The sequence below is a fragment of the Rhamphochromis longiceps genome, linkage group LG23 (genome assembly GCF_057381845.1).
Source record: "Rhamphochromis longiceps isolate RC_006_pf linkage group LG23, R_longiceps_female_GT1.1, whole genome shotgun sequence".
NCBI classification, from domain to species: Eukaryota; Metazoa; Chordata; class Actinopteri; order Cichliformes; family Cichlidae; genus Rhamphochromis; species Rhamphochromis longiceps.
The window spans coordinates 43,891,897-43,904,834 of NC_140578.1; the positions used below are offsets into that span (position 1 = coordinate 43,891,897).

Sequence of the window (12,938 nt, forward strand, 5' to 3'; positions counted from 1 at the left end):
GTATTGGTGAAAATTAGGCAGATCTAATCCTCCTCTATCCTTGGTTCTTTGTAGCGTTTTTAAGCTAATACGCGGGGGTTTATCTTTCCAAAGGAATTTGGAAATATATGAATCCAGAGATCTGAACCAATCTTGTGATGGTTTGTTAGGGATCATCAAAAATAAGTAATTTATTTTTGGCAAGATCATCATTTTTATAGTGGCGACCCTTCCCATGAGTGATATGGGTAAAGATTTCCATCTAGTCAGATCGCCTTCTACTTTCTTTAGAAGTGGGATGTGGTTTAGTTTAGTTAAGTCTGAAAGCTTAGGAGAGATATTAATACCTAAATATTTAATGTTTCCGGATTGCAGTGGGGCAGAGGAAGAATTATGGAAGGAGCAGTTAATGGGGAGAACTGTAGATTTTGGCCAGTTAATTGAATAATCTGAAACTCTTGAAAACCAGTTTATTAAAGTAATTACCTCAGAGAGGTTGGTTTGTGTGTTTTGCAGAAAAAGCAACACATCATCCGCATAGAGACTGATTTTATGTTCTATGTTCTTACATTTTATGCCCTTAATTGTTGTAGCCTGTCTAAATGCTGCTGCTAGAGGTTCGATAAAAATTGCAAAAAGTGAGGGGGAGAGTGGGCATCCCTGTCTGGTGCCCCTCAGGAGACAGAAGCTGGAGGATGTCTGGTCATTTGTTCTGATACGAGCCGTTGGGGAATTGTATAATATTCTTATCCAGTTTATGAAAGAGTTTCCAAAACCAAATTTGTGTAAAGTTGCGAATAAAAATTTCCAATTAACTCTGTCAAATGCTTTTTCTGCATCTAGAGATAATATTATGGCTTCGATGTTTTTATCGTATGAGTAGTCTATTAAATTAAGTAATCTACGAGTGTTTGTTGAGGAGTGCCGACCTTTTATGAAACCAGTTTGGTCAGGATGAATTAAGAGGGGGGTCATTTTCTCTAATCTCTTTGAGAGAGCTTTGCAGATTATTTTAAGGTCTACATTTAAAAGAGAAATTGGACGATAGCTTGAGGGAAATAAAGGGTCTTTGCCTGGTTTTAGCAGGAGACTAATGTTGGCAGAATTCATATTTGGTGGTAGTCTGCCCTTTTCCTCGATTTCCTGCAACATGCTGTGGAATACTGGTGCCAAAATTGTCCAGAATTCTTTGTAGAATTCTGCAGGGAAGCCGTCTGGACCTGGAGCCTTATTATTGGGCATACTTATCAGGGCTTCCTGGAGTTCACTTGGCGTCAGCAGCGAATCCAATTCCATTGCTTGACTGTCTAGTAATTTTGGAAGAGTTACGTTGTCAAGAAACAGATCAATTTCATTTTTAGATGGGTTTATTTGTGGTGAGTATAAAGTTTCATAGAAATCCCTAAAAATGTTGTTTATTCTTCCAGGATCATATATTGTGTTCCCCGATAAATCTTTAGCAGCACATATAGTTGTTTTTTCTTTATTTATTTTTAGCTGGTTAGCTAGAAATCGACCTGATTTGTTACTGTGTTCAAAATTCTGCAAGCGAAGTCTTTGTATAAGGAATTGTGTTTTTTTATTAATAGTTTCATTTAATTCTAGTTTTGTTTTGCATATTTTGTTCAATGTTTCCTGATCTTGGTGGGACGCGTAGGCTTCTTCTAGTGATTTGATGTTTTTTTCTAATTCCTGAATATTTTTGTTTTCTTCTTTCTTTTTGTGTGATGAGAAAGAAATTATTTTACCTCTCATCACAGCTTTCCCTGCTTCCCATAGAACAGAAGCAGATATTCCGGGAGTGTCATTAAAGTCTAAATATGAAGTCCATTCCTTTTTAAAGTATTTAATAAAGTCTTCATCTTTAAGTAGTGATATATTAAATCTCCAGTTTTTACTTGGCGTAGTATTATTCTTGTGCATTAGTGTTAAAGATACAGGAGCATGATCGCTGACAGCTATAGGATGAATCTCAGTGTCTGAAATGTCACACAGCAGTGAGCTGCTGACCAAAAAATAATCCAGACGAGAGTAAGAGTGATGAACATGCGAGAAAAAAGTATATTCCTTACTGGTGGGGTGAAGAGAGCGCCATGCATCGCAAAGACCAAAGTCGTTCATATACTGTTTGATTATATTTGTGGACTGCCAATTACGCTGAGTTCCTGTTGTGTTGAGCCTATCCATTTCTTCATTTAGTCCAAGGTTGAGGTCACCGCCAAGAATGAGTGTGCAATCAAGGTGTTCAGAGAGTGCACTAAAAAAACCGTGGAAGAATGAGTCCAATACTTAGTCTGTCTTGTTGGACCAACTGGAAGAAATGATTCAAGGACTTAGTCACAGAACAGAGATTCAAATCTCCAAAATCCAACTGGCTGCATCAGGACATATAGTCTGAAACTCTGCACAGTTTCCTGTTTGAAGCTGCTTCCTGTTGGCTTCAGCTGTTTGGAGTTTCCATTTTCTAAACTTCTACATTCTGAACCTTCTTCAGCTCTGAACAGATGATGAAACACTGAATGATTTCAAGCACTTTGTCTAATAAACTTACATCTTTCATTCTTTATACAGATTGTGGAACTGTGGTTTGTCAAAGATCAGCTGTGATTATCTGGCAGCAGCACTGAAGTCCAACCCCTCCCATCTGAGACAGCTGGACCTGTATGGAAACAACCTGAAGGATCCAGATGTGAAGCAGCTGTCTGATCTTCAGCAGAGTCCAGACTACAGACTGGAGACTCTGCTGTAAGTAGAGTGATGGAGTGAGTGGGTGGTGCTGTCAGCAGTATTGTACTAAACACAGTCAGTATGAAACAAAGATCCAGTGTTTCCTGTAAAGCTGCAGCTTCTCAGTGAAGCTGTGAGAGGAGAACGGTGACAGGCTTCAGGATTGGACACAAACACTTCCTGTTTCTCACCTTTATGGTCACCATAGTAACGGCTGACACGCTCTGATCAAACACTGTCAACAGCCAATCAGCTCTCTGAACAAAGCAGCACGCAGACCAATGACTGCATTGATTTCCAAGTTTAAAGCAGTGAAGAACACAGTCTGTAGGTGAGGAAGAATTTAGTGAGAGCAGATGTTTGGATGGAATTCCTCCAGTTAACAGCTGGAACCGTCCATCTGGATTGTTGGGCTTGTTGTTGGGGTTCCTACAGAGCTCAGAGTGGACACACCAAGGTTCTTCTAATGAATGAAAGTCCAAACTCAAACTAGGAGGGAAAAACATCTTCAGCAACTTCAATAAAAATCCAAAGATTAGAAAAAGTGAAGCAACAATGAGTCCTAGTACAGTCCCAGCACTGACGTCCCTGCTGCTCTTTATACTGGATGTGCTGCATCACTGACTGACAGCTGATGAAGAGTCTCTGGAAACACTCGTTTATCTCCTCTGCTCTTCCTCCTTCTCTCTGCAGGTGGTGGTGATGGTAAACAGGACGGTGTGTGTGCTGAGAGAGGAGCAGCTGTGTCCTGATGATCCAGAGAGGTTGAAGCAGCAGCAGCTTGTGTGTAGAGACGCTCTGACTGGGCCATGTTACTGGGAGGTGGAGAGGAGAGCTTCATCCAGCAGTGACTGACAGAGGAATGAAGTGCAGATGACTGTCAGTGCTGCAGAGTGAACTGCTCTGAGAACAGCTCCACTGTCAGACACAATGTAGAGTCCAGCATCAGCCCTGTGTGTCCCTCTGGATCTGACAGAGGATCATCAGTGTATCTGGACTGCTCTGCTGCTGCTCTGTCCTTCTACAGTCTCTGCACAGTCTCTGTCTCACTCTGGAAAGATTTTACAACTTGTTGTAATTACAGAACGTTAATATAATATTCAAACATGTGATCTTCTCTTTATTTCTGAATCTTTACCAAATAAAGAAAAACCAAACTAACAAACAGAAGCTGTCGTGTCCTTTTTCACCACATCTGTGAATCTTTTCTGTGTTTTTCCTCTTTTCCTCCTTCCTGCAGCTCCATCTTCATCATTCTGTGTCCAGTATATGTGAACACGTCCAAAGCATCTGAGCCTCATGTTACCCGTTTGTGTGAGTTACGCCTGTCGTTGTGTTGTGGTGTATAAATAAGGGGCAGGAGACAGCGCTGGATCTCTGAGTTCTTTACTCTCAATTTCTGCAACATCTGCAATATCTAGAAATGCAAACCTGTGAGCTGTGTGTGTTGTGCGTCTGCTCGGCCACCTCTCCTCCGGCCGTGCTGGAAGCAGCTGTGCGTTTGACAGTTTTATCGACTCGACAATAATCGAACAAATTAAATGTTCAAAAATATCAACTTAAGCACTTCAAAGTCAACAAAAAGCTTAAAACAATGAAATAATATTTCACTGACAAAACAACAGCTCATAAGAACGATACACAAAATAATACAGAAACAAACAAATAAAAGTTATTAACCAGGATCCATGTTTTTGTCACAAACACTGAATCAGCTGATTCACTCTTTATGTTTCTGAGTTTGTTTTGTGATTATAGTTCTGGTTTCTGTTTCTGTGTCTTCACTGTGTCCCACGTCTCCTTACTTTGGACTGTCTGTCCTGTCACTGAAGGTGTCTGTCCAACAAGGACGTGGTGCTGAATGCATCCAGACCCCTGCTGACTGTCTTTGCAGCTTCGGTCAAACGTACAGTGTCCACTGTGACCCTGAGAGCAGGACACAGCCAGAGGTGAGTCAGCAGTTACAAACTAAATGCTGCTGACATGAATCAAACTGCTGGATAACCCACTGCTCATGAAAATGGCACCTTTCTGTTGCTCTTTGAGATTACTGAGAATATTTGAATTGTGACTCAGATGGCAGATCCAGGCTCTCAGCCTCCAGCTGAAACTTCCAGTCCTCCCCCAGCCAGAAGCTCTGATGCTGGGCTGAGAGACTTTGATCCTTCCCTGGATCCAGAAATCCAGGAGGGAGAAGGAGAACAGGACCTCCTTCCTGATCTGGAGAGGCCTGAGGGAAAGAAAGATGGAGCAGACAGAGCTTTGAACAAATCCAAACCTCCTGAGCTTCACCTCCACAAAGGTGCAGACACTGATGCACAGATTCACATGTGACACCTGCAGCGTCCAGCTTGTGCCGCTGACATTATCTCCACTCTGATACAAGCCTCATTCACTCGCTCACACACGTTCATACAATCACCTTTTCCTCACAGTCACACACATGAATGTAATGAGGGGAACTCGGGGTTCACTGTCATTCCTCAGGATCCTTTGATATGCAGACTGGAGGCTCTGTGGATGAAACACCGACTGTCTGAAGCACTCTGAAGTGTTCATGATGGACTTCATCCTGATTAACACTACAATACTTGTTAGAGGCCTTTTATATGTAATAATATTCTTTTCCATTAAAGCTCTGAACATTCTCACTCTTTCTTGACCAGGTGTGACAGGTGAAGGACACCGGCGAATAGGAGGACAGAAGCTGAGAGCCATTAGTCACATGACTTCAGCTGCTGCTGCCTCACCAACCACTGGCCCCTCGGTGAGTCTAGAGTTACAGCAGTGACCACAGGAAGTGCACACGTGTGATCTAAAGCTACATGTGGGCCTGTGACCATCAGTCTTCTCACTGTGGTAGACGGGTTTGTGAGTCCCTGTGATGCTGGGAGTGTCCAGGACAGTCGCTCCTGATCGGGTCTCTCATGGAAAGCTGGTCCCAGGAATTCCTGGAAAATTCCTCCACAAAAGAGAACTGGGAACATAAGTGCAGAGTGACAGAGGTGCTCAGCAACCCTGCTGTTATATGGGAATAGAACCAGAATAGTCGGCAACCACTTGAGTTAAGTTAGCCAAAGAGATGCGACTCAGACTGACTTCATCATGTTGGCAACGTGTCTGCATTGATAAATTCCAGTTATTGACAAATCAGAGAATAATTCCAGTCATTCAGAGACAGATTGTGATTGTTTGGAGGATGTAATCGTTTCCCTTCAGGGAGCGTGTTGGACGCTCAGTGTCCGGGTGATTAGCTGATGCAACTACTTAGAATCAGTTTGTGAATATGAAGAAAATCAGTGCAGTCACTGGACAAACTCTGATTCTTCCTAGTTTCACTCTTGTTTCAGTCCAGTGTGACTGAGGTGGTAAAAAATGATCTGACTTTTAGCCACACAGCTGTCTGCTAGAGAAAAAGCCTTTGTGCACAACTTTCTTAAAGGCAAACGGCACCATGTTCACTGCAGCTGCAGCAAACGCAGCAAAGAGTGAAAGTTGGACTGAGAATGTTGTGACTGTTTCATGAGAAAGAGCAGGAAAACAAGCATCACACACCCAGACACAGTGCTGGGATTAGAATTAGACTTTAGAGCCAAATGTAGGACAAAAGCTTTAATATGAAAGAGGAAAACCCAACAACAGCCAGAGCATGAAGCTCAAATCTATACCAATCACCAAGAAAGCTGACAGGCCTGTGACACGTCAGAGACGCCGTTCAAATCATAAAGAAGTTGGTTTATTGACAAAATGTAAAAAACCAAAAGAATCAAGTCAACCTTCAGTTTAGAGCGAGTAGACCAATCAGGCACAGCAGCAGCTCTAGAATAAGCAACAATTTGATGTATTACAAACAACCTTTCATATACACACATACATATGGCTCATATGCTGTTTAAAAAGGGCTCAAAGACCCAACAGATTACACAAAGTACAAAAACACTTTCATTCAGACAACAGTCAGCTGTGCACGAGACAGAGAGCCGACTACAGTTAGTAACATGGACTCACTTTGTTTCAGACACGACACAAAGTAACACAAAGCCACAAAGAGCAGAAACATCAAAAAGGAGGCAGAGCAGCAGCAACTCTCCATGAGCTGTGAGGCTAACAGCCACCCACACTTCCTGTGATGCATAATGAAAACAACATTAACCTGAAGGATGATAACAACAGAAAGAAGTCTAAGCTAACGTTACACAGCGCTCACACAGCGCTGACTGTACAGGCCTCACACAGCTACGACCTGCATCCACAACACCTGATTCTACTGAACACAAACAAGTTAATGATATATGAGCAATCCAGGGAAGGCTTCCAGGAAGGTGAGGATCCAAAGACAGCTCTACAACAGCATCAGTCAGCAACAATGTTACTAATCACTGACTCTTTCATCCTTTTATACTCAATCAAAAAGTGCTGTGTTCACATTTGTTTCTGCTGAAATCCAGAGACTGAAAATGCGTCTTTTTAAAGTTTGAATAAACTGACTGAACTTCTCACGAGTCCAACCGTGAGGAACACTTCCCCCCATGACACATCACAGGACAACGTCTCAGTGGAGGGGGGACAGTAGCTCAGTTTAGGCAGTCACACTCAGAATCGATGCCTCCAGTCAGGGTCAAACGTGGTCCTCAGAAACCTGCAGATGTTTGGGCCAAGCTCTCACTGGTCTCTGCGTCTGTAGACTGAGCTGATGTTTCTCCAGGTGTCTGGTAAAAGGACGATGCTGCTGTCCAATGAGGCGAGGAGAGAAGTAGCCAAACAGGCGAGAGCCGTGAAGGAGGAACGGCGGGCAGCTCTGGATGCCCGACATAAATACCTGATGAGCAGGCTGGCCGACGCCGGCAGCCTGGAGGAGGCGGCGGTGGAAGACGCCATCGTCTCTGATGACAGAGTAAGTTCAGAGACGTGATCCTTCCTCAGAGTTGAACCTTTGAGTCATTAATGTCTGATTCTTCCAGTTCAGTCTGATCCATGAATTCTTTGCTGCAAACGGATCCAAGAAGCTGATTTTCTTCTATCAGGATGTCAAACAGGTAACTTTGATCACATTTCAATGACTGACACATGAAGGTCTAACCGCTCTTCATAATCTGCTGTCCTGTTTGTTGCAGCGTACTTTGTATTCATATCTTTTAATATCTGCCTTTCTCCCAGAGTCTGTCCTCCCGTCAGTCTTCCTTTGTGGACGCATCAAACTCAGCTGTGGCTCAGAGGAAACTCTTCCTCACTACGGGGAACTCTGAGGTTGGCTTCAGCTTTTTATGTTTAGTTAATGTGAGAATCACAGAAAAATGCTGATATGAGTGGAAGCTTCTGCTGGGAAATTGGCAAAGAGCAGATTATTGAACAGCGAGGCAGACAGTTCATTTCAGTGATGCCAGTTTATTAGAAACGAGGACTGTGGGGCTGCTGGAAGTCAGGACGGCCGTTCTCTGGATAAACCTGACAGCTGAGGTGGAGAGCAGGATTTATCCACAGACGGCTTCTTCCAAGCAAATGTCCTGAACACACCTGAGCTGAGGGTTACACAGTGTGTCCTGTGTGATCTCTGCTTTATGGTGGTTGAATCTCACAAATGTGACCATCAGACCTGACGACTTATTTGTGATGTTTTCATTAAAAATATCCTGGGTGAGGTGTTTGGGGCATGTCCCATGAGGAGGAGTCTCCAGGGCAGACCCAGGACACACTAGAGAGGTTATATCTCTCAGCAGGCCTGGGAATGCCTCAGTATTGTCCTGGATATGCTGGAGGAAGTGGTTGTTTAGGGAGGTCTGGGATTCTCTGCTTAGACTGCTGCACCTGTGACCCGGGACCAGATAAACAGGAAATGGATGTTTGAAATTCAAAGAAATCCTCTTTTAATAATGAGGAAAAAAGACAGCAGGAGATCCATCGCAACTAACAAAACACTTCAAACACATCAATGCATCAACTTTAATCAACTTCATTTGGTTCAAATGAAGGAATCTAACAAAGCACTCACTAAAATGAAACACCAGTTAGTTTCCCGAGCTCAACAGGTCGAACACCTGAGTTTGGTTTGCGGTGCAGTTTTTATTTCTTCTAGATAACTTGGGTTATTTGCACAGGAAGGTTTTTTAAATGTATTTCTTAAGTACGATCTTATATGGGGGTTGATTTTATAGCATAACAGAATAATGTAATAACTCTAATAGAGTATAAAACATTTGCAGAATGAAGTACAAGGTGAAGAAAAGTCAGAACGTCCCTATTTGAAAATACAGTCTCAGAAGGTCAGAGATGGACAAATTCAGCTACAGAAACATGTGGCCATTTTTTTAAAGCCATAGAGCATATTACAGACGACACAAAGAGCAAACACTGTAAACTTCTAACCACAGACCTCACACAGCTCACACACGTCAGAGTGAAGCTGTCATTTCCTGAAGCTTCCACACAAGAGAACTGGCAACAAGGTGGAGTCCTCATGGATCACTAGCAGAGAAATGTGGGTGGGTGCCAGACCACATGGACTCGACTCACTTTATTTCATACAAAGGAGCAGACTAATGCTGTCATCCTTAAAGACTAACTAGAAACAAGCAGTGCGCTCGCATCGACTCGACTTGTTTTGCAAGTTTGAAGTGAGATGGTACTTTGGAGTCAGCCTCCCGAGATGATGGCTGGCTGGTTTTTGAAAAAAATCTCATATTTATACAATGAGCAGCAGACTTTCCTGACTTGCAGAGGTCAACGTCCTCCTCAGTCATGCGCCATGAGTGGCACAGATACTATTCATCAAATAACTAACATGGCCTTGATTGTTACTCCAGAGACTTATCTGCGATGTAGCTTTATAGCATTTTCATTAGCAATCGTATGATTTGTGTTACAATGACCTTTGTGGACGGGCCCGGACCCCCAGGCCTCGTCCGTGACGCCGACGGTGAGCGCAACGTTTTTGTTTTCTTGCGCTTAAAATAACCTGATCAGCGTTCTGCCGACGGTTTGTTTACATTTCTCACATCTGTGATTGTTCACACGGGTTGGACACGAGCAGAGAGGGCTTTCAAGATGAAAAAGCCAACGTGAAACTTTAACGGACGACAAAGTTTTTCAATCAAATCTCCGTCACACCCTTCCTTGACCTCATCACGTTATCCACCTTAGTCAAGGAACAGTGGTTCGGTAAAATATGCATTTGTTTTTTGGACCAGTTTAAAACGTATCTCAACTAGTGATGTGCGGATCGATACTGAAATATCGATTCCTCCGATACCCGTCATTGTGTCCGGCCCCTTGGCGTGCACACTCACAACAATGGCTGAGCGTAAACAGAGTCATGTGCAGACGTATTTTACCTCCACGAACAGCTGAGACGTGGTTTGCCATACATGTGGCAAGAATGTGAGGTGTTGTGGTAACACCGCTGACCTGGTCAAACACCTCAGAGTGAATCACATCACAGAATATGACGAGCGTATGTTGAGGCGAACTGAAGAGGAGGAGAGGGAGAGGTGCTGCCAGGGCGAGACAGACGTCTCTCACGGAGTCCTTTAATGCTGCAGGCAGGCAACAAATAGCCACAACTTCAGGTTTTTCATTTCTATATGATAATTCTGCATCATTAAGTGATAAGAACAAGTAATCTGATGTCCTGTGATCATTACGACGCTATAATTTGAGATAAAATAAAAGATAGAGTAAAAAAAATAAGTTTTTGTTCAGAGTATCGGTATCAGATCAGTATCGTCGATACCACCCTGAATTTTACTTGGTATCGGATCAGAAAGGAAATCAGTGGAAATCAAATCCTGCTTCTACAGGTGTCCAGTTCATTCACTCTGACCCCTCCAGATAAGCGTTGCCAGTTCTCACTGTGCTGTAGATCACATTTTCTTGTGTTTGGGGTTATAACGGTTACTTTTGAGGTCTGTGTTATAAAGCAAGTTAATCCTGAATTTAACTGGAGAAGACAAATTCCCACTGCGTGGTGTAGTGCACAGCCAGGCATTCTTTACATTAGTTCGTTTGACAAAACCAAAAAGCCGAAAGTATTTACTTGGAGTTTGGTTTGATGAAATAAGTGCCAGAATCAGTGAATACAAATGATTCCAATGACATGAAAACTGGTCGAAGGACAAATCCCTCAAGAAAAGCACGACTAGCACATTAAGTTTGTTTGTAATCATCATCATCTCTAACACCATGCGCACAACAGTGATTTTGTTACAGAACACTAAGATAGTAAAATCTGGGAAATGATGATATTTCTTTCCAAAACTTCCTGTCTGGAAGACATTAAAGCTGCTGTGCCACCTGCAGCTTCTTTCAATCTATGTTATGTGAATATATCTTTTTTTTGGGGGTTTGAACATCCATTCAAACTCACTCTCTGCCTAGCAAGTCTCATTCCCTCATTTCCTTGGGGTCCAGCTTCACATACGTGGCACTGAGCCTTTTCCTTTGTCACCTCTTTCTGCTACATGCCTAGCCTCCCAGTTTCTTGGTCTATTTTCTTCATTTCGCTAACTACACTTCTTTTTCTTTGTAAATCTCTTCCTTCAAATACTTTCAAAATCACTTTTCTTTTTTCCCTTTCTTCTGTGCAGAGAAGACGTCAAACCCCTTCTTGGCAGTTTATCTCAATAAAGCTGTACTATCCCAGCCATCTGGTAAGTCTTCCCTACTACCCAGAGCCTGTTTATACTCCTGCATGTCTCTGCCTTCACTCACTTCCTCTTCTTGATGTCCAAACTCATCCTTCAAACTACCATTTGATGCTGCATAGCTGCATTCTCCCTGACACCTCCTTGTCTCCTGTCTTTTTGATTTCACCTTCTGCATAATATTTAGTTGCCCTGTGTGCAGCTTCCTCCACTTTCATATATTTCTACAAGTTCCTCCCTGTTCTTGAAGTATGTGTGCACCACGGCCATTTCCACTTGGAAAATCTGCCCCACATCTGTCTTTCTAGATTTCTCTCCTAAACACCACACCTACCCAACACCTCATAACCTCTGTTCCCTTCACCTAAATGTCCATTGAAGTCTGTGTCAATCACCACTGTAGTATGTGGTCTCTTGCACACAAAATGTGTCTACCCTCCACCTCCATAATATGAGTCCGCCAGCCCTCCCATTGCCAGTCATAGTCCATAACAAGTCAAAAACATAAACAGCTCGAACGTATTATTTATTTAAAAGAGAGAGAGAGAGAGAGAGAGAGAGAGAGAGAGAGAGCTCAGTTGTCCTTGCTCTAGCATCAAGAGTCAGTGACTGGCTGTTCACTGCAGGCTCAGCAGTCCAATGGCCGATCAGCAACACTTTAAGTTTTGTGTGCATTCATCATGTGCAACTCTGCAGAAAGTCTCATGTCAAGGATGTGTGGACAGGGGGGCTATTAAAAAGTTCCAGTATACAGAATAGAAAACCATCAAATGAATGAAATAAAATCTGTTGTCACAGTGGTTTTTGAAGGAACAATTACTTCACAGATGGACAGCCTCATTATATTTTAGTTAAACCTGATGATACACACTTCACGTCACCCTAGTTACATGTTTTTATTTGCCATGTGTATGTTATCCAAGGGAGGAAAAAAATGAAAAAGAAAACTTTTGATGTGTCCAGACATTTCTTCACATCAGCTGCCAGCAACCAGTTTCAGCATGTACAACTGTTGCAGTAAGTGTGCTCATGCAGACCAACTATGCTGGTCCACTGTTCTTAATGGTGCTGCATGTTGAGAAAGAAGTGAAACAAATGTTTTGTTTAACAAGTCCACTAGTGTTAGAATAACTTGGCATTTCCAATCTGTTTCTGCTGTAGTTCAATGAAAGGTTTCAGTTACTTAAGTTTGAGAAAAAACCAAAAAAACCAAATTGCGTTTACAATTGTAGTTTCATCTTGTTATAAGATATTTGAAATAAAAACAAACAAAAAACATGAACAAACAAACCACAAACAAACAAACCACAAACAAACAAACCACAAACAAACAAACCACTACATTTTCAGAAATATTTCTGCAGTCTGATTTACAAGTATAAACTTTCTGACCAAAACGCCACAATTTCATCCCTCAAACAAGTTGTCAACTGTGTCAACGACCAATGAGGACATCACTGCTACACTTGATGATACTCACACCTTGAAAAAGTGCAAAGGTTTCCCAACAGGACTTCGACGGTTGGTCTTCTTGATCAAGCTATAATCTGTTCTCATCAAAACCACCATAAAACCAGTTTGACAGGATGATGCTGA

General features: G+C 42.4%; 2 protein-coding genes and 1 long non-coding RNA gene across 3 annotated transcripts in view; all 3 read left to right on the plus strand.

The window, feature by feature from the left end:
• The window catches only part of LOC146642775 (ribonuclease inhibitor-like), a 128,697-nt gene that overhangs the window by 15,770 nt on the left and 99,989 nt on the right, over positions 1-12,938 (plus strand). The gene's annotated exons all lie outside the window — the stretch shown is intronic.
• On the plus strand, positions 2,347-3,876 carry LOC146642776 (uncharacterized). Its single transcript, XR_014909526.1, has 2 exons — positions 2,347-2,724; positions 3,400-3,876. It is a non-coding gene; the product is annotated as an uncharacterized LOC146642776 (long non-coding RNA).
• Positions 4,130-11,998, plus strand: LOC146642777 (uncharacterized). The gene is made up of 8 exons (XM_085398055.1): positions 4,130-4,139; positions 4,465-4,655; positions 4,783-5,008; positions 5,373-5,473; positions 7,412-7,600; positions 7,668-7,742; positions 7,864-7,953; positions 11,286-11,998. The coding sequence occupies exons 1-8, from the start codon at positions 4,130-4,132 to the stop codon at positions 11,520-11,522; spliced, it is 1,119 nt and encodes a 372-aa protein (XP_085254181.1). The 3' UTR covers positions 11,523-11,998.

Coding starts and splice junctions, on each gene's coding strand:
- LOC146642777 (XM_085398055.1), top strand. Junction 4,656..4,782: donor AGAGCAGGACACAGCCAGAG/GTGAGTCAGCAG, acceptor ATTGTGACTCAG/ATGGCAGATCCAGGCTCTCA. Junction 7,954..11,285: donor TCACTACGGGGAACTCTGAG/GTTGGCTTCAGC, acceptor TCTTCTGTGCAG/AGAAGACGTCAAACCCCTTC.